Genomic DNA, 25,991 nt, shown 5'->3' on the forward strand with positions numbered 1-25,991 from the left:
ATATTTGTGAAATACTTAGAAAAGTGCCTGAGTAATATTAAGCACTATGTATGTGTTTGATAAATAAAAAATAAGTATGGGAAGCAAAAGGAAACATCAAACTATTTTAATTAAAATTCTCAAGAGATAAGAGATAATATGAATAATGCATTCATAAACACCAGCTATTAAAATAGGATGCTATTAAAAAGTAACATTCAAAGAAAAAGTTTTTTTAAAAAAACCTCCTGGAAATTAAAAATATTATTGCAACCATTTTTTTAAACCCACAGAAGGATTGGAATTTAGGAAATCGCCTGAAAAGTAAAACAAAAAGGCAAACAGATGGAAGATGGGCGAGAAAAAAATATGAACATGAGAGGATAAATCCAGAAAGTCCAACATCCTACAACTAGGAGTTCTAGAATAACAAAAGTGAGAGAGTGGAGAAGAGAATGTTGCCAAAGAAATAAAATAAGAAAAATTCCCAACTGACCCACATGATTTTCCATATTAAAAGAATTCACTAAGTCCTGTAATAAGTGGCAAAAGAACCAGACCAAGATGCATCCTTGTGAAATTCGGCCTCATAGAGATAAAGAGAAAGTTTTAAAAGGTTCTGGAGAGAAAAAAACAGTCACATACCTAGGATCTAGAATCAGAATAGACTTCTCCACAGGGGTAGTTGAAGCCAGAAGACAATGGCAGAATGCCTTCACATTTGGGGCAGCGACCAAGGGGAGGTGGGAATCTTTCTTGTGTAAGATAGAACTCTATATCCAGCAATCTACAAATGAAGTATGAGGGTAGAATTTGGTTTCAAATATATTCATATATATATATATATATATATATATATAATATATTCCTATATATACATATATATGATAGCATTTAAGTTCTACTCTCAGCAAATTTCAATTATATGCTACAGTATTATCAACTATAGTCACCGTGTTTTACATTAAATCCTCTCACCTTATTGATCTTTTTTTTTTTAACATCTTTACTGGAGTATAATTGCTTTACAATGGTGTGTTAGTTTCTACTGTATAACAAAGTGAATCAGCTATACATACACATGTGTCCCCATATCTCTTCCCTCTTGCGTCTCCCTCCCACCCGCCCAACCCCACCCCTCTAGGTGGTCACCGAGCTGATCTCCCTGTGCCATGCGACCTTATTGATCTTATAACTGAAAGTTTGTACACTTTTACTAACCTCCCCATTTCCCCCACTCCCAGTCCTGGCAACAGCTTTTCTGCTCTTTCTATGAGTTTGACCTTTTTTTTTTTTTTTTCTCTCATTTCTGCTATAGGTACAAGCCAAACAAACCAAAAAACAAAAAGGAAAAAGATAGGAAAAACAAAATAGTTTCACAAGGAGGAGATCAAAAACGTTATACACAATAAGTCTGGGGTGTGGGCAATACTCACATAGTCATAATTATGTAAAAGCTGGATACTGACTTAACCAAAATATCATCTAAGCCTATATAGGAGGGTGAAAGGCAAGGGAATATGCTAGGATACTTCATACAAGAAACCTACACCCTTAGCTGCCATGGTAGAAATTCAGTAGGTAATATTTTAAAATTTTAAAAACCAAGAAATAACTTGTCAAGCAATTGATGTCCATGAAAATATGAAAGTCAGTACCAGAAGAAACAGCTCAAACCATTGAGAGTAGTAGCCTCCAAGGAGTGGGACTCGGGGGGTGGGGAGAGGTAGAGCAGTACTATTTGGCTTTTTAAATGATGTACATGTATTGCTTTGATAAAAATTAAAATTAAATTAAAAAATGATCACAAAATTTCCACGTAGCTGGAAGGTCTAAGCAGCTATCAGTGGTAGCACGGTTCCCAGCCCCCATCACAAATGGGACATAGCAAGAGGGATGCGGTTGGTTGCTATGGTTTCCCCAACACCTCTGCTTCCAGGAAAGACTCTTGTCCTAGTGCCTGGTACCGAGGACCTCCCCAGAGGGAGAAGTGCCGGCTCTGGACTGAATTCTGCGAGTCTGGAGCTCAGGAACATGCTGTGTGCGGCCAGCTGCGATTCTGAGCTCACTCTCAGAGTGGGCCTTCGTACTGGAGAGGTGGTCTCCACAGGTGCCAAGGAATCTGGAGAAATGATGCCATAAGTCAGAAGCACCGCTGGAAGCAGGCATCCATTAATTCGCCAGAAGAAGCCTGACTTCTGTCATTCTGAGAAGACCTGCTTAATGCTCATGCTAAATGCTGTGCAGAAAATATATGTGCTTCAGTTAAAACTCCCAGCCCGGTAGGCAGTGGTTTGAGGGCACCATCTAGGAGGTGGATGAAACAGACCCACCTCAGAGCTCACGTCTTCCTATCCAATAAATTGCCAAGAGCACCTACTATGTGCCAGGCACTCAAGGATACAGGTGTAAGGCCCAGTCCAGGTTTTCAAAGTGTTCACGATCTAGGAACCATCTCGAGGCCTCCTTTTATGTGCGAGATGGAAATTCATTGATCCAATAGTTCTCACGTTAGGTGCCTTAAGGAATGGCAGACATTTGCAGTCTGCTTGGGAGACATGTAAACAATTATATGTCATCAAGCACTATGAAGGATAGAGGAAAGCTGGGGTGCAAAGGAGGGGATAATCAGTTCTGGAAGGGAGGAAAAAGGTATCCCACGTTGGGGGGGGGGGGTGGCTCACAGAGGAGATGACCATTGGGCCTACTCTCAGGCCTGTTTGCCAGGTAGCTGGGCAGTGTATGGGAGTCAGAGGAGGGTGTGGGTCATAGGGAGGTGAGATGCCAGGCAGAGGGAGGGGAATCGGGAGCAGAGGCCAAGGACAGGCCCAGGTGTCCTGGGGTGGCTGGATCCAAGGGTGAGACCTCGGGCTGGAGAGGTAGGCAGAGGCCAGATAACCACAGGCCTGGTATGCTCTGTTCCAGCATAGATGTTCTCCTGTGAGTCCTGCCACCCAAAGTGTGGTCCTCCCATCAGCATCATTGGCATCCACTGGGAGCTCATCAGAAATGCAAAACCTCAGACTCCACACCAAATCTGCCTGGCAACAGAATCCCCAGTGACTCACATTCAAGTATGAGAAGCTCTGATCTAGACCACTGTTTCCCACCCTTTGGAAATACGAAGATGCCTTTTTAACATCAAAATATTTCTCAGACATCACTCCCACATGAATGCTCTCATGCTTTTCACATTTATTTATTGAAAAAATATTCAATATCAGGAAGTTGCTATGAATTCAGTAATGCTTTGAATAAGTTTGAATTCTATAGACACATCACAATCTATACACAGGATCTGTTCAGCAATCTGGTTATACCTAAGTTCTGCTGTCAGTGTGTGTCAACAATTTTTATCAATAGAATCTTAATCATCCACCAACTTCCCCTATAGTTTCGGAGACATGGCACTTTCTCCTGCACGTCGGTTGCCCACCCAGACTTATCAGCTCTCTTAGCAAGTAATTTATAATCTCTGAGCCTGAATGTACTAGGGAAACTCATTATTTAAAGGATCCTTGGAATAAATCTTTGTGTAATGAGCCTAGACCCAACTCCACACTCAGCGCCTTCACTAATGTATGTTTTGTAAACGTTTTGTTTCATAGAAGTGCGTTTAGTGTGACCACACTTCTTTGTTGCATAACCAAGACCTAACGTTAACTATCTTCTGTGCCAACATGGGCACATTACTCTCCAGTAGAGAAGGCACATCGCCTGCATACTGTCCTTTGATCCTCACACACTCTTGTGATGTAGACAGGGCACTGCTAATCATTTAACAGATGAACCCACTTAACAGATGTGGTAAAGCAAGTCTCCAAGATGCTGAGCGACTTGCCCACCATCTCATGTTTAAGTATTGGAACTAGGACTAGATTCCATAGCTTCTGATTTGGTCCTTGGTTCTTTCTACCAAGAGCTAGTGTTCCTTAAAAATGAAGAAAAAGAAAAGGAAAAAAAGTTGCTTTGGATAACACTCAGTTCAACAGAGGGTAACAGGTTATAGGGTCTTTAAAATGCTAGTGTGTTTGAGGCTCTGCCAGAGGGGGCTGGGATTTGCAGCCTTCACCCAACTTTTGTGGCCGCTTGATAACATCTCCTGGGTCATGAGCCGTTGGTGAGAACACTTTGCTACCTCAGGCTGTCACCCTGAACAGATGTAATTGCAGCCCATCCAGCAGGGGACACAGCGTTGATCTTTCTTCCTCTAGAAGCCCAGCTCACCTCAAAATGTCACCCAGGAGCAATCAAGCGTGAGGGTTGCCATCTCCGTGCTGGGTTCGGATTTTCTCACCTAGGATGCTGCTTAAATGGGCCTGTCTGTGAGGAGCAGGGCAGAGAGGGAGGACAAGAGATGCCTCATCCATTTTTAGCTAGGCAGCAATTTGTGGATTCTTTGTGCTGTCTTTAGAAAAATCAACCTTTTCTGACTTGATGTAAGTGCTGAACGGCCACGTCTAATTTTTTTAATCTGTTTTTCAGGAAATTAAAATGAGATGCAGTGAGGTTGGAGACTTGTGCGTGATCCCCAGCTCGTAGAATTTTAGAGCTAAAAGTAACCTGCGAGATCAGCCATCCTTTGCAAGGCTCAGAGAGGCAATATAACTTGCCTGAGGTCACACAGCTATTAAGGGGTAGGGTTGGGAGTCAAACCCAGCTCTCTGTGATCTCAGAGCCAATGTTTTCTTTTATATACTTCCCTGTTCTTCTTTCCAGGGCCCCACCTTGGGCCTCCTTGCATTCATGCCATGGATTTCTCTGTGCAAGCCAGGGGAGCATGAGGGACCAAGATGGCACCTCTCATGGACCACCCACACTGCATGTGTAGCCAGCCTGGTAGAAATACCAGGGCTCTCAAGGGCTAGGGCCGTGGCCCCTGTCATTGTCACTGTCAGACATTCAGTGAGCTTTCCCTTGATCTCTGAGATGAGAGAATGCAGCCTTCATCCATTACCATGTTCAAACCCATTCTGCATATTTTGCAGAAAAATGAGGCTCCAAGAGATGAAATAACTTGCCAAAGGTCACAGAGCTGGGAGTGACCTCACCCTGCCTGACCCCAGAGCCCCAAGCGTCTAACCAACTGTCCTAGGTGCTCTCTGATTCTGACTCCCCAAGTACAAGGGGCCTGCACGTCCACTGACTCAGAATGCCTGGTTCGCTCTTTTGAGAAAGGGGTGCTCCGTCTCTGGGCATAAGCCCCACCCACCCTGGCCCCAGTGTGGGAGGTGGGCCCCCCTGGAACTCCATAAGCCATGCAGGGCAATTGGCTCTCCTGGGGTGGGGGGCAGAGGGTCCCGGGCCCCTCCCCACAGAAGCCTGGGCAGGCCGCGTACATCCCTGAGTGCACCTCAGCTAGTGAGGCCTTCAGAGATGAAGATGCACCGGGGTCAGCGCTGCTGGGAAAGGTTAGCATGAAAACAAGAAGGCTCCGGTGGTCATATCTTCAGATCCTGGAAGAAGGGGTAGAGCTAGAAACAAGTAAAATCTATAAGCAGGCAGTTGTCAACTCAGTGCAAGGATGAACTCTGGAAACCAAGGGCTACCCTTGCAGGTAGTGAGGTCTCCATTCCCAAGAGGCTCCAACCAACAGCTGCCCTTCCATGGATGGTGAGGCAGAGAGGCCTCCTACTGCCTCTCAGAGGTAAGGTAGTAGATGTCCTCTGGGGGCTCTACCATCAGGATCCAAGCAAGAAATCAACAGCACCCGCAGACGGGGTAATACAAGGAACGATTAATGAAGGGCTAGTCACAAAGGTGCGGACAAGGCTTAGGGAAGGCAGTACTGATGGGGCAGTATCCTGAGCCCGGTAGCAGAGAGAGCCATTGCCATGCCTGGGAAAGGGAGAAAGAGCCCATATCAGAATGGAGCGCTCCCTCCAGGCCCCGAACCAGAGTTGTGCCCTTCCAAGGTGGCACGCAGCTAACGCACAGGGACCCAGCAAATAGAATTGAGAGACTGAATATCCCAGCCTGACTCTCCCCTCTTCCCCCGTTTCCTACCTGGGCCCACCACTGGCTGAAGGCAACCAGCAGCTAGAGGGCAAGGGAGCCCAACAGGACACTTTATACAAGTGCAGCTCCCAGGGCAGAGAGAAGAGTGGAGAGGATGGGTAGGGGACAAACAGCCATCCTGCACTGAGACGCATCTCACCATATGGCTGGCCTCCCTCCCGCCCTCTCCTCTCAAGCTAGCTATCCCAGCCACTGTTACAAAGACGGTTTCCTCCAGCCCAAGATTGCTTTGTACCAGCACATCCCTGCCTTAGCCTAGAAAATTCCTCCAGGTTTTCAGAGACGCTTCTTTGCCTCCTCTTCAGTGTTTATTGCCTCTGCGTGCTTCCTGTAATTTGCAAAGATTAAAAATGTAAGCTTTTACTGTGATGTACTTTCCCTGCCCCATTATGCATTCTGCCCGTGGCTCCCCCCACCCCGACCCCCCCCACCCCCACCCCGCCCAGTAGAGCTTCCCAATCCTTTCTGCAGGCACAGAAAATTCTCCACAGGTAGACTTCACCTGGTGCCGGCCATGGCCCTGCTCCTAAAAAGGAGACTCCGGCTTCTGCAGGTTGAAGTCTCTCTACCGCCCTCCTCCTGATTCAACATCACCTTTCATGTTACGCCGTCAGGGTTGCAGCTTGGTCGCAATTAACAAGGGCTCCTCACGCTGTGTGTGTAGTAACTTCCCCGTTCTCTGTGCCCTCTCTCTCTGGGGCTTTGAATCCTGGTGTTCACGATATGTAAACAAATCCTTCACTGCCCTGGGGGCCTGCACTCTTTGAAGCAACTCAGTGTTGAATGTTTTGGTGGTGAGAGGAATAGGAAGATGTGAACAATTCCGTCCAGCGCCAGCGGGGGTTATAATCAGGGCTGGCTTCCTGGTTGTGTGAACACTGCAGTCACACAGGCTCAGGAAGGTCACACTTGGTTTCATGCTTTACCACTGCTGTCTTGAGTTTCTCAATAAATTTTTAACGAGGTGCCCTACATTTTCAGTTTGAACCCAAACACTGTATGGCTGGTCCGAGTTCCTGTTATTGTTATTGTTGCTGCCGTTGCTGTTGTTTTCTGTGCAGCTCAGCTGCATGTCAGTGAACGAGACCTTCTGCCTTGTGCAACATGGGAGCAAGCCCGTCACTGGGTGACATGTGGCGCTGGTGTTTCCTAGGGTCCAGCCAGACCCTGGCAGACTCACAGCTGGTCAAAGGGCGGGGAGCAGTCAACTCAGCAGAGGACACTCCCTCACTCAATTTGCTTCATTCAACAAGTAGTTATTGAGCCCTGCTCTGTTCCAGGCACCATGCTAGGGGCTTTAGGGGATATGACAATGAAAGAGATATTCCCTTTCTCCAGCCTCCACTCAGAACCCCAGGGCTATGAACCAGGACATCTGCTCCCATGAAATAAACCACACCCCTAGTGGGGGAGGAAGAGTGACGAATTGCAAGTCAGAAGACCTGGCTTTTGGCCCCTGCTCTGCTCTTGACTTGCTGTGTGACCTTGGGCAAGTCAATTCCCCTCTCTGGACTAGATCGCTGCTGCCCAAATGTGTGTGGCCTCAGATAATTTGTATCAGGATCCCTGGGCATTCAAGTTTGCTGGGCTTCACCCCAGAGGGACAGAATCAGAATTTCTAGGGAGTGGATCCCGGAAATGGTCACGCAGAGCTCCGTATGTGATTTCAACGTGCATTCTAGTCTGAGACCGTTGGAGGTACGTGGGCGGAGCCTTTGGCTCTAACAGCCTATGCTTGATCACTTCATTTCTTCAAGTGTGTCTTCGTATTTGCACTGGTAGTATGCCATGTCCGGGAAAGGCAGGAGCTGAGGGTGGGTACAGGGCAGGGACTGGAGGGGGGCTGCTATTCACTGTCAAACTGGAGAATTACTCCACAGAGAGGAGCTGAGGGCAGTTCTGTGAAGGAAGAGGAACTACCTGGAGATGAGAGAATAAGTGGTGCTTTGGGAGACGCAGGGTCAGGGAGGATCTGGGGCTGTAATCATGGGCTGACTACAAATAGGCAGAACTCCGCTGCTCAGAATCCCACCCAGATCTCCTGCTTCTGGGCAAGAGACCCCACAGGGGCACCTGCATAGGAAAGCGGGGTGCTCAAGCCCTTGCCACCCCTACTGCTCCGAGAGGGCTGGGATCTGCTCACAGGTGACATTCTACAACTGCACTGCCCAGTAAGGTGGTCACCAGCCACATGTGGCTACTTAATTTTAAGTTTAATTAATTAAAATTCAATTGGATAAAAAATAGATAAATAAAGCAGGCCAAAAAGGTAATATGTGAAGTGATGGATATGTTAATTAACCTGATAGGGGGAATCCTTTCACCATGTATACCTACATCAAATCATCCCACTGTGCACTTTAAATACCATACAATTTTATTTGTCAATTATGCATCAGTAAAGTTGGGGGGGGTATTAATTAATTAAATTATAAATTCAGTTCCTCAGTTGCATGAGTCACATTTCATGTGGCTAACAGTACCAGGTTGGATAGCAAGGATTATAGAACATTCCATCTTGGTAGAAGGTTCCTCTAGACAGCATTATCCTGAAGAGGGCAGAAACCTTATTCATATCTCTTCTGACTCTGCCCATCAGATTGCATGCCCATCCATGTTTGCAATGATATGAGAACACTTTAGGAATTTACTCTGCTCCAGCCCCTGCTGCTTCTTGAATACACTCCCCATCTGAACCCTAACCCAGTCTGAGTAGCCTTGGGTGGCTCTCACTAGCACAGGCACGCCTGGCTGTCCTCTCTGCTCATTGCTCACACCAAGGCCCTGTTTCTCATTTCTCCCTGTAACCACAGGTACCTCCTTCGAGCCTGTCCTACTGGCTCTAAGGTTTCTTAAGCTCACTTAATATCGCAGGCACACAGCTTCACTAGCTCTGGAAAATGCGCTTTGGCATCTCTCCTCTCCCGCCCCCTCCAGCTCACTGAACGTGCTTTTCATTCAACCAAGCATGGGCATCCCTATATCCCAGTATCACTGTGTGTTCACTTCTCCCCCCCATCAAAGCCTGTTCTCTGGACTCCTTGGCCTCTCCTCAAGCCCTCTCTCGGGCGGACCTTAGAACACACAGCCACTGAAAGCTGGCCACTCAGTCTTCTTCATCTCCCCCATCCTCCCTCTCCCTCAGCCCCCTCCCTGATGTACCTGTGGGCCAAGCCCCCGGCTGGGCAATGGGCACCGGACTGAGCAAGCAGCACTCTCCTCTCTTGAGGCACCCACCACCCATGGGAGAGATGGACACAAAACCATAGGCGCGCAGGGACGCAGGGGCAAGAGTTTGGATGCAGCGATCTGGGTAAAGAGATGGCGGAAGAGTTGACTCTGCTGGAGGAAAGGGGGAGGTGTTCGTGGGTTTCACGGGATTCTCTCCTGCTCCGCGAAGATGTGTATGAAAGGATTCCTGGCTGAGGCTCTCTTTTGCCTAAACCTCATGTCAGCCACTGGATTCCTCGTCTAGATGGTGAGAGCCCTGCCTGTTCTTCCTCTGGCCCCTGTCTGCCTACTCAACCTTGGCCTGTGCCCCCAACCTTGGAATTCTCACCCAGCTCTGGATGCCTCCCCCTGCCTCGGTCGCTGGCCCCCAGGCTGACTCGGGTCCTGCGCATTCACGTGCATGGCTCCAGCCCTTCCCTCCTCCTCGCCTTTCTCTTCTGTGCCAGCTTTAGAGCGTGTCCCCAAACTCTCCCTACGCTATGGCCCTGGTGCTGACACACACCCCCTCCTTGACCTCTGACCTCCATCCCCCCGCATCTTCCCTGATTTCTGCATTTACCCATCCTCTCCCTATTCTCTAGTTTCAGAATACTCCTTGATGTGGATTCTAGATTGGCCTTGCCCATTAATAAGTGAGTAAAGGTTGGAGTCACAAATCTCTCACTCGTTCGTGCAACAGGCGTTCCCTGGGTGCCTGCAAGATGCCCAGCCGTGTGCAGGGCCTTTGAGATCCAGAGAGAAAGCCCTGAACTTGGCCTCACGATGCTCAGCCTTGTGGAAAAGACAGTGAGATAAAGGATTATGACGTGGTGTGGCAGAGGCTTTACCAGGCGTATGTGAAGAATACAACCAAACAGGAGAAGGAGTGGCTCTGGCTGGGGCTGGGGGCTGAATCTTCAGTGATGAGAAGGGAGATGGTCGGGTGGACCAAGTAAAAGACATTCCAGGCAGAAGGAGATGCATGTGCGTCCATGTAGAGCAGGGATCAGTGACAACCAATCTGGTGGCCCTGGTGGGTTGGAACACGTAGTGCCACGAAGCAGAGGGCTGCCCAGAGCAAGGCTGGAACGGGGGCAGGTGGAGGAGATTGGGCTCCTTATAAGTGCCTCAGATTTGCATTTTGGAAAACTCATGCTTCAGGCTGTTTGCAAAGAATAAGACAGAGAAGGAGACCCAGGAAAGGCTGATAGATCCCATAGGTGCACTTCCCGCCAATTATGAGCACCAACATATAGGATGAGCCACGCTCTGCCATCCCGTCCCTTTCTGCTGTCCCTTCCCCCGCCCCCCACTGCCAAGGGCCGTTTCTCCTGCCAAAGAACAGAAGGGGAGAAGCTTCTCTTCTAGTTGCCCATCTCCTGCAGCTCCAAGGGGCTTACAGGAAAGCCCCGTATTTTTATTTCAGCTGCTGTATCATCATGTTTTCCTTCTCCTGATCTCCTCGCCTCAGCTCATGACTCAGTAGAGAAGTTAGTAAATAAAGAGAATAGGTGCTTCACTCACTTCATAATCCCATTCTATAGTTTTGGAGATTGAAGCAAAAAGTTGATTGGCCTAGCTGACCTGAATTCATTTCTGATTGCTACTCTAACAGATTGCCACAACAATCTGATTGCATCAGATTGCATCAAGCAACACGAATTTATTATCTTACAGCTCTGGAAGCCAGAAGTCAAAAATGTATTTTAAGGTGTCAGCAGGGCTGCATTCCTTCTAGAGGCTCTAGGGGAAATCCATTCCCTTGCCTTTTCCAGCTTCTGGAAGCTGCCTGCATCCCTGGGCTTATGGATCCTTCCTTCCTCCATCTTCAAAGCCAGCAGCATCGATTTTTCCACATCTCTCTGACTCTGATCCTCCTGCTTCCCTCTTGTAAGGACCCTTGTGATCCCACTGGGCCACCTGGATAACCAAGGACAATCTCCCCACCTCAAAATCCTTAGTTACATCTGCAACATCCCTTTCACCAGTGTAAGGTAACATAGCCACAGTCTCCAGGGATGAGGATGTGCACATCTCTGGGGGGCCGTGATCCTGCCTACCGTGGGGCCTTTCCAGCATCCTTTTGAGCTTTTCAGTCCCAGGACTCCATGAGCATCTGTTATCATTGACCCATGGCTCTGTCCATCTTTGTTCTTTCAGAGGAAACGACGTTTGAAGCAGGCGTGAAGGTTCAGATCCACAGTCAGTCTGAGCCGCCTTTCATCCAAGAGCTGGGCTTTGGGGTGGCACCAGGGTTCCAGACTTTCGTGGCCACACAGGAGCAGAGGGTAAGTCCCCAGGGCTCTCTGGATCAGTGGTCCTTGGCCTCTCCCAGCCACCTGCCGCGTGAGGAGGAGAAATGGGATTCCCACTCCTGGAAGGCTCCGAATCCACCCAGGAGGCTGGAGCAGGGCTGGGCTCAGTAAAGAGACTCACCCTGAAATTGGAGAAATGTATCAGGCTAACCTCTGTAATCCAATTCTCCTGTACCGCCTGTCGGTTTCTGCAATAGGGCATGAGGGAAACCCAGCTTATTTGCTTTTCCACTGAACTGGTTGGGGTTTTTTTTTTTCCCAAAACATTCTGGGAAAAAAATCTTTGCGGGGGGTGGGGTGGGAGTCCAGTGGATGCTGAGGGAAATTGCTCATCAGGGTTTGGTATGTTTCGTCACTGTGTTAATACAAAGCCAAGTGGCCTGCAAAAAGGAACAGGGATGGAGCATCTCTCCTGTAACGGAGTTTAAGTGGAGGGAAGCCGCTTCATGGGTTCCTGTCTGCTCTCTGATTTAGCACCAGGGGAGGGACCCTCCCAGCCAGCCAGGGCTTCTGCATCAACTCTGTGCGTCCATGAAGCGAGGTCTGGCACAGATGTGACATGGCTTACACACCTCAGAAGGGAGACCTTTGTAAATTCTCAGTGGGGAGGAAGCCTCAGAACAGGACTGCAGAGAGACATGGGGTTGCTTTTTTTTCTCTTATCTCCTGGTTTGCCTAGAATAAAAGCTGGAGAGCCTATGACTCTGAGGGAGTCCTAAACCAGGTCACCCAAGACAACGTGCCCTGGGAGGCCTGGAGCAAACAATGAGGTGAATGAGCGACAGGGAGCCCAGCTCTAGGGTGTGAGGAAAGGAGAATCCGGAGAACGGGAGGAGCAGTCAGCAAAGAGATACACACGTAACTTAGGAGCTCTGCTTGTTTTGAAAATTTGGCCCAAATCATCTTTCATCCAGTACAGATCACAGTTCCTTAGCCATTTTATAAAGCGATCTTCTGTACTGGAAACTGGTTTTAACTCTCTAAGCGAGCTGTAGTTTTGGATCTCTGGGAGAACATGGATGGCGCAGGCCTCGTGAACTATTCCCTGTACTTAACGCCTGGGCAGTTGCTAAAGATCAAGGTCAGCCTCCTCCGCAACATGTAGCAGGTGGGATGGTGGCTCTGAGACCGGGGTAGAGAAGGCTGGGAGGTTGGCCCGGCAGATAAGGGGCTCAGAGATAGAGGCACGCAGTGTAGGCAGAAGTGGCGTATTCAAGAGCGTGCAAGGTGGGGGCCTGGTGGAACAACCAGGAAACTTCATCCTAGAGGACAAAGAAGGAAGGCATGAAGCAGGCAGCACGGAGCCAAGTTCAAGGCTGAGGATTTGAATCAGGAAGCGTGAACGCAGGCTAGCAGGTCAAGGTGTGCAGAGAGCCCGGAGCCCAAGCTATTAGCCTGGGTGTAGTAGCAAGCCTTCCTTTAAGTACTGTCAGATAAACAAAGCAGCAAGGACAGATTTAATCAGTAATATACTATTGCAGTAGGGAAGAGGGTTCAGCCTGAACTGAACTCAACTTCGATTTGTGCAGAAGGCACTTGGTGTTTTAAAGGGAAAATGAGGGGAAGGGTTGGGGGGAGAGAGGGTGCCTGAGCAGAGTCAGGGAAATGAAACATTACAAAAAGCCGGAAGTTAGGGGGGGTGGGGGTCAGTGCATGTGGAACCCATCCGAGTCTGCTAATAGGACCCCATCATAGTTAGGCTTCTCTCCTCCTGCAGAGACAGGGAGACAGGGGCCCTACCTTTTGGTCTTGGCAGGAACAAACAAACAGTAAATTCTTTTGGCAGTCTTGAGTTCTCAGGCAGGGACTTTAAGGGGGCTAGGGTCATCCCAGGGATTTGGCTTTGAGCTGTGAGAAACTATGTTAGTGTAAAAACGTGTTGAAGACACAGTCATTTTCGTAAAGAACTTTAGTTGAATGTTTCAAAAATACCAAATATTCTTGAGCTTACTGGAGAATCCAGAATAAATACTACCTGGAGTTTTGCCCTCTGTTTGTCTCCTCCTCCTGGGCTTGTGTGGCCTAAGTCGTATTACGCTACCCTGAACAGCATACTTCATCCAAGTGCAATAATACAAGCTGCACCTTTTTTGGATTTCTGCTGGCCTTTTTTATTTCCTTTATACAAGTGTGATTTTTCAGAAGTCGATTGTTAACACTATTCTAGTTCTGTTCTTCATCTAAACTATCCATTTCAATGAAAATGAAGTGCTAATGACAAGGAAGAAAGAAAGGAAGGAAGAAAGAAAGAAAGAGAGAGAGAGAGAAAGAAAGAAAGAAAGAAAGAAAGAAAGAAAGAAAGAAAGAAAGAAAGAAAGAAAGAAAGAAAGAAAGAAAGAAGGAAGGAAGGAAGGAAGGAAGGAAGGAAGGAAGGAAGGAAGGAAGGAAGGAAGAAAGAAAGAAGGAAAGAGAGAGAGAGAGGGAGGGAGGGAGGAAGGAAGGAAGAAAAGAAAAGAAGGAAGGAAACTATGTTAGTGTTTGTCCAAGTCTTTGTAGGCCAAGGTTGAGGCCTCATGGAGAAGAGGGCACAGAGGAGGCTGGCTAGTCCTCCTTTTTGTGTGTGATGTGAGTCAATCTACCTCCCTTCGAAGAACCAGGCACGGGTTAGACTAATAAGTGTGTCCATGAATTCTTTGACTATCTAATGGTGAATTGTGGGCTGGTTTTCCAATGCAAATCTGATTTTGTGGTTTGTGGAAAGTAACCACCCCTCTGCTCCTGCATGACTTACCTGTACTGACACCTCTCTGGTGTCCACATTGCTATTACCATGCAGAGGAAGTGAACAGCCTTCCTTGAAACCCACAGGGTAACTTCATCTCACCGCTAGCGAAGGTTGGAGAGAAGGAAGCTCTCTGTAGGCTGCTGTGTCATTGGCTTGAGAGGTGTGCTCTGTCCTCCCCACCCAACACTGACCCCCCGTTACTGACACCAAAGAAATTGCTGGGCCTGGTGGGAAGCTGGAGCTGATAACTTCTCAGAACCCTTAAGTCTCTTTCTCTTCCCAACATGAAACAGAGGGACTCCCCGTGGCGATCAGGGACAGAATGTATTCCCAGCTTCAGAGGACAAATTCATTGTTGGCTTTGAAGTATATTTTCAGAAAATCAGCCTCATTCATATTAGCATTGCTATGGTTATTATAAGTAATAATAAGATATTTGGTTAAACATTTTACAGTCTTCAAAACATTTCCACATCATCTCATTTCATCATTTCATTCATATCAATAGAGAAATACAAAGACACATCGTGGAGCTAAATCTAATAATACATTATGTTTACACATATATAAAAGAGCATATTCATAGGAAATAAGACTCGAAGGAAATAAGGCAAAATACCCACAGTGGGGGAATTCTGAATGATTTGTTTTCTTGTCTGGGTTTGCCACATGTCTTATAATGCGGCTTTGTTTTATTTTACTTGTTGAGCAAATATTTGTTGAACACCTACTATGGGTGAAGCGATAGGGATACGATGGTGAGCGAAACAGACCCAGTGTCTGGCCTCAGAGAACTTACGTATTAGTGGTTTCTTTCACATAGGAAAAATAACCGTTAAATAATCTTAAGCCAAGTACAATTTGGGGATTGGCCCCCACTGGTATATTCTCACTCTGCCATTAGTACTAACCTATCCAGCTGACCCTGGTTCTCAAACATTGATTCTAAGATGCATATTTTTTTCACGTTTTAACATTTCTGAAATTGGGGCTTGTTGCATGTCCATTACAACTGGCGATGCTTTTTCTTTCTTGATGGCACATAAAATCATGGTGGTCTTACAACCTATAGCGGCTACACTGTTCCCATTCCAAGATTCTGCTGCTTCAGCTCAAAGCTCAAGGGAATCTTGAAAGATGACAAGACTATTTGGCGGGCAGAAGGCCCTTTCCTAGAAACTTGGTGTGAATCATGCTAGGGAAATTGACTCCTGAGTGAAAGCCCTGAATGGAACTGGTAACTTACGGGACTCCTGCCGTGAATCCCTTTGTAAACGGGAAAGTCCTTTTGCCTGGTAAAGTCATCCCACCCATGCAAAATTACACACGCACTTCTCTCAATATTTTTCACTTTACTTTGTCATCCAAAAGAACACACCATTGGGCTGTGACCCAGACCAAAGATTGCTTTTTTACATCTGTATTTGCCCTAAACCCAAATAAGCCAAGGTATGCCCCTGCCTTCCTTGGACAATCTGAGAAGTGCCCCCCTGGCTCAGCTGCTGTAGGAGCCCCTGCACCATCCCAGGACCCCCACCACCAGAGACAGGCAGTGGGATAACACGCTGGGAGCAGAAACAGAACCCAGAGGGAGAGAGCAGTTCCTTCTACCTGAGCGCACACTCCCCGCCAGGCATTAAGCTGCAGAGACACTTGACCTGCATTATTTCATTTATTCCCCACAACAACCCCAAAAGGGAGATATTGTTATGCCACGTTCCAGATGACAAAACTGCACAACCAAGTCACTTGCTTCAGGTCACCGAGCTAAGGGAACTGCAGGACTCAGCTTTGAGCACAGATCTATCTGGGGAGAGAAAACCAGACAGGGAGCCCACAGGCCTGGATTCTAGTCCTGACTGCGCCATGAGAACTTGGACAGGTTGCCTCCGTCCCTGGGCCTCAGTGTTCCCATCCATAGAATGGAAGGGCTTGGGTTAGGTGACCTCGAAGGGCGTCCAGCGTTCGCAGCCTGGGGGTCACTCAAGCACACAGGAACCACGTGGAAGTTTGGGCGATAGCAGTTTTGCACCTACTCTGCCACCTGCAGACTCCCTCCTTCATGCCAGCTGGCGTGGGGTGCTGTCAAGGTCCATGGTGGCAAGGACGTGTGAGATAAACCCCCCTGCCCTGGTCTGAGAGGCAGAACCTGGGTTCCTACTAGTGAGAAGCAGGGGTTGGGGTATGTAGCCAACCTAAAACTTTAGAAGAGAGGCTCTGCCCGTGCTCCTTGGTCGTGCCCCTTCCCCAGGCCACACACATGGCAGCCACATGGCTGCCCTACTTAAAACCCTTAAATTCCTGGGCTTCCTGTAATTTGCAAAAGCCCCACCCCTTAGAATGGCGTCCGAGGTCCTGTTCAGCCTGGCCCCTGCCCACCTCTCCAGCCTCATCAACTGCCCATGGTTGACTAGCGTGTCCCCTGCGTCCCAGTGTCGGAGAACCATCCACCAAATGCACCATGCTCTCTGATGCCTGCCTCTGTGCATTTGCCCCCACTGTTCCTTATGCCCAGCATCCCTTCCCGGTCTTACCTACCTGGCAAAGGCCTAGTCCTATTTCTAGCTACTGCTCAAAGAGCACAGTCTCTAAGAAGACCTTCCCCGTCCTGTCCTGCCACCCTCCAAGGAGCAGCTAGTCGCTCCATATAACACCTTATACGTTCATTTATTCCTTCAGCAAATATTCACTGAGCACCTACTTTGCTGGGAAGACGAAGGTGAGGGAGACCTGGTCCCGCCTTGGAGCGCTCACAGAATCAAGCAGGTTTCCCGGCAATTTTATCCCACTCCTAAGAGATATAAAACTCTCCTTGCAGACTTTACCTCCCCTCGTGCACCCCTGCCCCTACGCCTGCCTCTTACGAACTGTCTTTCTCAGCCTCCATCAGCCCTTGGCTCACTTAGGCTGGGAGCTCCCTGAGACCAAGGATGGTGTCTCTCGGATTCTCTCTCCCCTGTGCCTTGCTTAGATATGAGCTCAGTAAATGTGCAGGATTGAAAGAATGAATTATACACTAATACTCAAATCTGCACTCTGGGCCCAAAGAGCGCTCAGATGCTGTGCTCCAAGGCTCTCCCTGCCTCCCCCCTTCCCCCACCTGCCAAAACTCCCAATAAAATCTGCCCTGGGGGCCCTCCTTCTCCCTGAGACTGTGGAGCCAGCCTCTGATGGATGATGGTGTCTGTATCATTTCTGGCTGCGCACTTAGAGAGCCTAAACAAAGCAAAAGCTCGTGAAAGGGGTCAGGGCTGGAGGCAGAGATCCGGAAGCCATCTGTGTGCACGAGTGTGGATGGAACAGATGGGAAGGTCCTCACCGAACTCTGGACCATGGGGAGAATTAAACGAGTGAGCGAATATATGTGAAAGAGAAAATCCGGGACATTCATGTAGTAAGAGCACAGCATCTTCAACGTTGACATCACCAGTCGGACTCTTTGCCCCTAACTGAAGGCGATGGCTAATCCTGCTGGGACTTCCAGCCATGATTTGATATAAGGAAATTTTCATCATCTCCCACTTCCTCCTCAAAGAGCCTGGCGGTGAGTCTTGTTTGCTAAATGTTTATCCAATGTGTCCATCAAATCTTTATTCAACCGCCCTGCCCATACTTCTTGGTGGGACTGAGAATGAATCTGCAGACCCTGGGCAGTCGGTTGGCCACCAGCCTCATTGTTCAGAAAGTTTTCGGGGAAACGTGGCCCTGCGTTTATATTCGAGGGTCTCAGAAATGCCTTGGGGAACCAGAGTTGCTAATCACTGCCCAGATATACCCCGTTCTCACCAGGAAGCCCTTTTACTACCAGTCTGGAGCCATTGGGAATGAGAAGGTTTCCAATTCCACAACCTGGGCTGTGTATTGGTTCCTCACTTGGGCTGTATCCAGAGTACCACGAGGATGCCCACGGTCACAGCACACCCTGCATCAAGCAGCTGCTCGCTAGCCTATTTGGGGCTGTAGATACACAAGGCAAACAAATGTTTGGGTCCCGCCGGCCCCAGTTAGGTCACTGGCAGGCTGTGTGGGCACAGTCGGCTCCTACAGAAGCCTAAGCCTTTACCATCAGCGTAGGTTGGCCGCATCTCCAACATTTGGAGGGAATCCCACCATGGCTCACAACGAGAAACAGTATCCCCGCCTCTACCCCCAAATTAAAAAGGCCCAGATGTTGGGTGGGGTGCCCCCAAATGCTTTTCACAGCTCCTCTCAAGCTTCCAAATACAACTTCCTAAGTGCCTTTCAAAAGAGAAGACTCGGGGCTTCCCTGGTGGCGCAGTGGTTGGGAGTCTGCCTGCTAATGCAGGGGACACGGGTTCGAGCCCTGGTCTGGGGAGATCCCACATGCCGCGGAGCAACTGGGCCCGTGAGCCACAGCTACTGAGCCTGTGTGTCTGGAGCCTGTGCTCCGCAACAAGAGAGGCCGCGATAGTGAGAGGCCCGCACACTGCAATGAAGAGTGGCCCCCACTTGCCGCAGCTAGAGAAAGCCCTCGCACAGAAGCGAAAACCCAACACAGCCATAAATAAATAAATAAATAATTCCCATTTAAAAAAAAAAAAAAAAAAGAGAAGACTCATTTGTCAATCTGACAGCCAGATCCATGGTCCTTAATATGCTTCACGGGCCCCGTTAAAAATGGAGGCTTGCCCAGTTGTGTTTTTCAAGGCAGAGGAGAGAATTTGTTCCATCTGCCTTCAGCAACTTCCAAACTGTCAAAGCTGGAGCCGCACAAACATGGTAACATCCAGTTTTGCTCTAGAAAGGGCCAGGGAGGCACCAGGAGGCAGGATAGCCTGCTGTGTGGCCATCCCTCCATGCTCAACAGGGAATAGTGTTTCCCATACATAGATGAAAATAAGAATCAATTAAGCATCTACTAGCTTAGCTACTTCCTCACTTGTTGCCTCTCCTCCTCGAAGGGAGAAATATCTTCAGATCCCCAGATGGTTTTGCCAAGAGTCAGGTTTTCACCTTTTTTTCCTGCACAATGAGAGTTTGTTTTTGTCAAGGTGGAGGTGATGACAGGGCGTAGAGGAGGAAGGAAAAGGGTCCTTAAAAGAAGTGTTGCTTGGCTAGGATGAGCAAATGTGCTCAGCTCTGTTGGGGGAAATCTCAAAGTAAATAAAACATGCTTAAGGTATGGGGATATATGTATATGTATAGCTGATTCACTTTGTTATAAAACAGAAACTAACACACCATTGTAAAGCAATTATACTCCAATGAAGATGTTTAAAAAAAAATGCTTAAGTATTAGAAAGAGGTAAAATCACTCTATTTTGCCTACTCTCTGCCTTGCAGCCTCTCCTCCTCCTTCCCTCCCTAAAAGAGTCTCCAAAGAGTTGTCTAGAATTGCTTCTCTCTACTTCCTCACCTCCCTTTCACTTCCCGGCCCACCTCTAGCATCCCACAGAAACTCTTTGTCATCAAGGTGGCCCATGAAATCTTTGTGGCCAAACCCAATCTTTGTCGGTAAGGACACTCCTCACTTCATGCCACCTGGTTTCCCAGCAGCATGTGGACTGTTGGCCACGCCCTCCCTGAGACCTGTTTCTCCCCACTCTGGTCTGGTTTTCTTCCCAGCTCTCTGCTTGCTCCTCCTGAGTCATCTTCATAAGCAATTCCTTCTCTGTTCACCCCTGAGATGATGGGCGTCCCAGGATGCTGGTTTTGGCTTGTCCCATTCTGCAATTTCCTTGAATGAGCTCACCCTTTACCATGACTTTCAAAGCACTACCCCCAGCCCAGATCTCTTTCCTGACCCCCAACCCAGGACTCCAGGTACTGCCGAATGCCTCCCCTCGGAGTCCCATGGGCTTCTCAAATCAAAAGTCTAAACTGAACTCATCCTCTTCCCCTGCCCCACACCTCCACCCCAAAACTGCTCCCCCAGCCACGGTCCCCCAACCCTGTAAATGGCCTGAGTACAAATACGCACTCCCTAGATGGTGACCCTGTGCCTCATTTCCTCATCTGTAAAATGGGAATAATGATGGTTTCTATCCCAGAGGGTGGCTAGAAGGCTAAGTGAGTTAATGCGTGTGCGCAGAACAGTTCTGGCATCCAGCAAGTGCTCGATAAACGCTAGCTATCACTATCGCCCACCCCAGACGCTACTTTAATTCAGTCCTTCATGGTCTCTCTCCTGGGTAAGAACAGCAGCTGCCTGGCTGGTCTCCCTGCCGCCCACCTTGTCCCTCTCCAATCCATTGTCTGCATCAACAAGAATCTGAGCATCTCCCTCGCTCATTTCTTCGAGGATAAATTCCAGGACCCTCTTCACAGCCCTTTCTGTTCTGGCTGCTGCCTACCTTTCAGCAGCATCTTCCTCGACTCCCCCGGCCTCCCACGCAAAGCACCAGCTCTCCTAAACTGTGTGCAGTTATTCCCAAGCATCACATGCTCTCTCCTCTCTCTCCCTGCCAGCAACACCCTTCCCACCCTTTCTTCACCTAATTTGTATGAGTCCTTCGAGATTCAGCTCTAATGTTCCCTCATCCAGAAGGCCACCCTGGAGTATTCCGTGTGAATCTCTGGCATAAAATTTACACATGATAATCATCTGTTTACCTATCTGTCTCCCTACCAGATTGTGGGCTCTCTGAGGATATGACTCCATCTTATTTCTGTTCTTTGTATTTCAGCATTTTGTATAGTGCCTTGCATATAGAAGATGCTTGATAATTGTATTGAATGGAATGAATGACTCAATGAATGTATGAAAGAGAAAGAGCCTACTTTATCATCTCACTCTCTTGCTTAAGACCCATTAATGCCTTTCCCAACCTAGAAAATAAAGTCCAAATTCCACATCCTGGCTCTGGCCATCACTTTTTCCAGTGACTAAACCCCACTACTCTCCAGCAGCCCCGCTGCCTACCAGCCCCATTCCTTGATCATTTCCTGCTGACTCATTCATTTATTGAGCATTAGCTGTGTGCCAGGCACTGTGTTAGGCATGAGGGATACAGTAATGGACAGGACTGACCTGGTTCTTCTCAGAGCTTACAGTCTAGCAGGAGAGGCAGACAATCAATCACAGATTAAGAGCTATACGTGTCTGTGTAATAAGCCCCCAGTATATTGTAAACTTCTTAAGGGAAAATATTAGGTCTTATAATTCTTAAATGGAAAGATGGTTGGATGGAATGTTGTAGAATGATCTCTGAGGGCTAACTTCAATAATTTACAATCCATTTCCGCTATGCTTAGCCTTCAGAGATGATGTAACCGAATTCAACAGTCTTTAACACTAAGAACTGAAAAAAAAAAAAAAAGTCTTTTTACTGAGTGCATGGGGAAAAAAAGGGATGAACCAAAAATGGTACTAACTGACACGGCAGCTGCAGTCTGGGTCCAAAGTCCAGAACTTTGTGGTACCCACTCTCACCAGCATCCATCAGGGCAGAACTAGTTTCTCCTGGATCCTCTCTGCACTAGCTCTGACATCAGAAGCCAGTTGCTTATCTCTCAGTGGCTTATTTCCTCCTCAGACCCAGCAGAGGAAAGGAGACCTACTGTCTGTTGACTCACCTACTTTTTCTTACTCAGGAGACAAGTTAATAAATCAGAACATTCTTTGGTTGGGTCATGCTACCCAGTACCACGTTTTCTTTTGATTCATGAGCACCATCTGAACTCTGAACAGGGTGGCCTTGGTTTCCGATTCCTGTTGTTTTTATATATATAGGGCAAAAAAAAAAAAAAAAAAAACCTGTAGAGGACACCTCCTTATGCAGGCTGAAAGCTTTTTCTGGCCAACTGGGAAGGCTAGACAGTCACAAACAAATCTTTTAGAAATATCAACCAGAATGAATGTATGAATGAATGAATGTGAACAGTCCTGCTGATGGTCAGATTGCCTTGGCAAGGGCAGGGGAAAGGGGGCCTGGGAAAGACATCTATTTCCTATTTCTCCCCTCCTCCTTCCTCCTGAAAACAACTGTTGCCCTCCAGGGATGGCGAAGTCCGAACGTTTGTTTATGTTATTACAAGTGGACTGAACAGCCCCTGTAACCATTCGCCGTGGGCAAGTAAATTTTAGCGCTAATCTGTTAGCTCTAGCCTAAAATATCTCCAGTTTCTCACCTACTGAGGTCTATCTCCTTTTGTCATTTAAAACATTTTAACAACAGCCATCTGGCTGTTAATACAAAGTTACCTGAATAACCCAAGTTATTTGCTTGTCTTCCTCCATCAATGAGAGTATGCTGTCTGAAGGCAAGGACTCTGAGCAACTAGCACAGACCCTAATGCTGTAAATCAATCAATCAATTAATTAATTAATTAATTAATTAATTGCAGAGTGAATCAATATTGGTTAATGAATTGATTCAAACCCTGCAGCACATCCTATCATGGAACAAAAAAGTCATTCCTAAATGAGAGTCATCACTCTTCGATTTATCTGCTTTTTATTTTTTATTTTTTTTGGCCATGCCATGCAGCACGTGAGATCTTAGTTCCCTGACCAGGGGTCGAACCCATCCCCCCTGCAATGGAAGCACGGAGTCTTAACCAGGGAACCACCAGGGAAGTCCCATGTTTTATGTTTTAAGATAGCACACCCAGTCCTTTGACACAATTAGGTGACAAAGGACGGGAAGATAGCATTTGGCCAAGGTCTCTAGGAGAGCCAAGAAGACTGTGAAAGGAACAAGCAGAAGGGGAGCAGGGCCCCAGAAAAGACGACACCCATCTCTGGAGAGGGCAGACAAGACAGCTGTTGAGTGGAGTGTAAACTGCTAGGGCCTTTTGGGCTAGAGATGTGGGTGGGGGCTTAACAGCATCCATTCAAATAAAAAAGCACACCTCCTCTTCAAAGGAGAGCAATTTTCCTTCTTGGAATCTGCCATAAAGAAATGCTTAACACATGTACCCCGAGAAGCATGGATGAAGGTCTTTTCTGCAGCTCTCAATTTTTGTGAGAGTAAAAATTTAGAAACAATTTAGTTCATCAATGAAATGATGATTAAATTAAGGAGGGCAAATGCATACGTGTTTTTCCCCCAACCCCCTGCAACAGTTAAAATGGGTAAGAAAGATCTGGAGGTCCCTTGGGGAAATTTTCCAAGACATATTGATAAGTGAAAAAAAAAAGTCAGAACAACACATACAGTGTGGTCTCATTTGTATTAAAAATACCACCACACTAAACTAAACTATATATTTATAAATGCACAGGTATGCACACACGGTAGCACACAGAAGAATTCTGGAGAATTTAAAAAATACTGACAGCTGCTCAGAGGAAAAGAACAGAACTGAGTGTGCAAGATTTTCCACTTTTTCTGGATCCCAGGAATATTTATAACGAGAATGCACTTGTGTATTCATGTATTAATTGTGCAACTTTTAAAGACGTGCGTAATGCAGCTATTTACAAGTATGTTTTCTGGTTTGGACCCGGCATCTAACAGACTGGCTGGGACTTCCCTGGTGGTGCAGTGGTTAAGAATCCGCCTGCCAATGCAGGGGACACGGGTTCGATCCCTGCTCCGGGAAGACCCCACATGCCTCGGAGCAACTAAGCTCGTGTGCCACAACTACTGAGCCTGTGCTCTAGAGCCCGCGAGCCACAACTACTGAGCCCGTGTGCCACAACTACTGAAGCCCGCGTGCCTAGAGCCCATGCTCCGCAACGAGAGAAGCCACCGCAATGAGAAACCCGCACACCGCAACGAAGAGTAACCCCCCGCTCGCCGCAACTAGAGAAAGCCCGCGCAGCAACGAAGACCCAACGCAGCCAAAAATAAATGAATAAAATAAATAAATTTATAACAGACTGGCTCACGTACCGGGGATGGGGCGCTACTCCCTGCAGCCAGTGACAGTCTCCCCTCCAGGCTGGTCCTGCAGTTCCTTCCCCAGCAGACGGCCTCCACCGGACCCTGCTTCTGGTCCCGGCACACACAGAGGCCATAGGGAAAGGCCTGCATCTCTGAAGTTTCCCTTCTAGCAAAGAAAATTTGTAAAGATTTTTGTCTGGTTTTGAAGTTTACAACAAAAAGTGTCCCCACCCTACCCCCAGGCCTGGGGCCAGAGTCCCCAGTTCCCAAAGATTGAAGAGCACGGTACCTGGCACCATGCTGGTCCCCCATCCACATGGAATGGGTTGAATTAGTCCAATGGGTTGGATGAGATTGAATTAGATTGGATTGGGTTGATTAGGTTGGATTAGACTGATAGCTAGCCTTGTTAATTCCGTAGCTCCTAAGATTGTGCTCTCCTCTTCCCTGCCTCAACAGTGCATCCGAGGGATGTCCCCACTCTCAGTTTTCATCCCTGCTATGAGCTTGACATCATCTCCCTGCCCCACCATAAAGGCAACAGGTACCATACTTCCAGGTCTTTCCCTTCACGCATCTGTCTCTGGGACTGAGACACTCCTGTGCATGTCCCCACACCTGCCCCAGTGCTCAGTACATGATAAGGCCTCAGTCAGTGTGTATTGAACTGAACTGAACTCAGCCCCCCAGACCTCCAAGAAAAGGTCTGGAAGGAGCCAGCAGGAGGAACAGACCCAGCCAGGGCAGGCGGTGCTTCACCTGGGGTGGTCAGGGTGCTCTTGAAGTTAAACCCCAGACCCACTGCTGGCACAGCTGCTTCTATGACCCAAAGGGTAAAGGATGATGGGGACACTCTGGTGCTTGGTGATGGCAGATATAGGAGAGGTAGCTGAGCTTAGCCACGTTTAGCACCTCAGTGAGGAAGAACACAGGCAGGGCCTCTCCACCTCTCAGAGGAGATACGACAGCATGGGAGACATCACTCTGTGGAAAACACTGAGTCCAGAACCGCTTTCAAGGGATCAGAACTGATTCCAGAACCTTTCTAAATGCATCCTACCCATTATCTCGGGCGTGTTTCTCAAATCTAATAAGGTAGAAATGATTGGAAACCATTTTACAGAAAATCAAACTGGAGCACAGAGAAGTTAAGAAACTTGCCAAGGACACACAGCCAGGAAGTAGTACAACCTGGAATCGGGATCAGCTGGACCCCAAAGCCTAGAACTCGAACAATTTAGAAATACCGCCTTCAGTTACCCTGGCGTGCTCTGCTTTTATTTTGTCCAGAACAGGACATGCTTGGAGGAACCCAGACAGGGAACAAGGCCTCCTTCTAGGCAGGTGTTGTGAGAAGCCCCAGGTGTAGGGGAAGGAAGGTCAGCTCAGGAAATGGAAATTACTAGAAGGCCTGGGGAAAGGGGAAGGGGCCACTCAGACAGAGGCACAGTGCCTCCAAAAAGGATGGAGGGAGGAACATGGCCAACAAATAGACACAAAAGAGAGACAACAGCAACTGCTATGGGTCCTGTGGGCCAGTGAGATCTTAATACATGCTCAACGTAGAAGATTTGGGGGGAAACCAAAAAAATAGGAAAAAATAACCCATAGAACCCCCACTTAGAGGAAGGAATGGTTATGCTTTTGGTATCTTTCCTTGCCATTTGGTCTCCGTGTGCTTTGTTGTTTGTTTCTGCCTTAGTTAGGGCTCTTTGGGTTACAAGGAACAGATGGCCTTCAGAGGATAACGCAAAGAAAGGGCCATGGTTCCTGAAGCCTGCAGGAGGGCGTATAGAGAGAAAAGACGGCGCAGCCTGTGGCATCTGAAACCCAGAACAAAGGACCCGCTCTCTCTTCTTACTCCATCTGTGCGTGTCTCTTGCTTTGTCTCCTCCTCCCCCCCTCCCCCCTCCCTCCCTGTCACTCTTTCTCTCTCTCTCCTTTCATAGGCCA

The 25,991-nt window shown here is 47.9% G+C and overlaps 1 protein-coding gene across 2 annotated transcripts in view; it reads left to right on the top strand.

Annotated features, from left to right (window-relative positions):
* Window positions 1-25,991, top strand: part of ASIC2 (acid sensing ion channel subunit 2) — a gene marked incomplete at its 5' end in the record, with an annotated part of 1,025,374 nt that overhangs the window by 949,091 nt on the left and 50,292 nt on the right. For both annotated transcript variants that reach the window (XM_082370897.1, XM_082370896.1), the window contains one exon: window positions 11,368-11,495. In XM_082370897.1, the coding sequence (XP_082227023.1) occupies window positions 11,368-11,495 (128 nt within the window). The remainder of the gene's footprint in view (window positions 1-11,367; window positions 11,496-25,991) is intronic.

The sequence above is a fragment of the Balaenoptera borealis genome, assembly GCF_965194805.1.
Source record: "Balaenoptera borealis genome assembly, chromosome: 20".
NCBI classification, from domain to species: domain Eukaryota; kingdom Metazoa; phylum Chordata; class Mammalia; order Artiodactyla; family Balaenopteridae; genus Balaenoptera; species Balaenoptera borealis.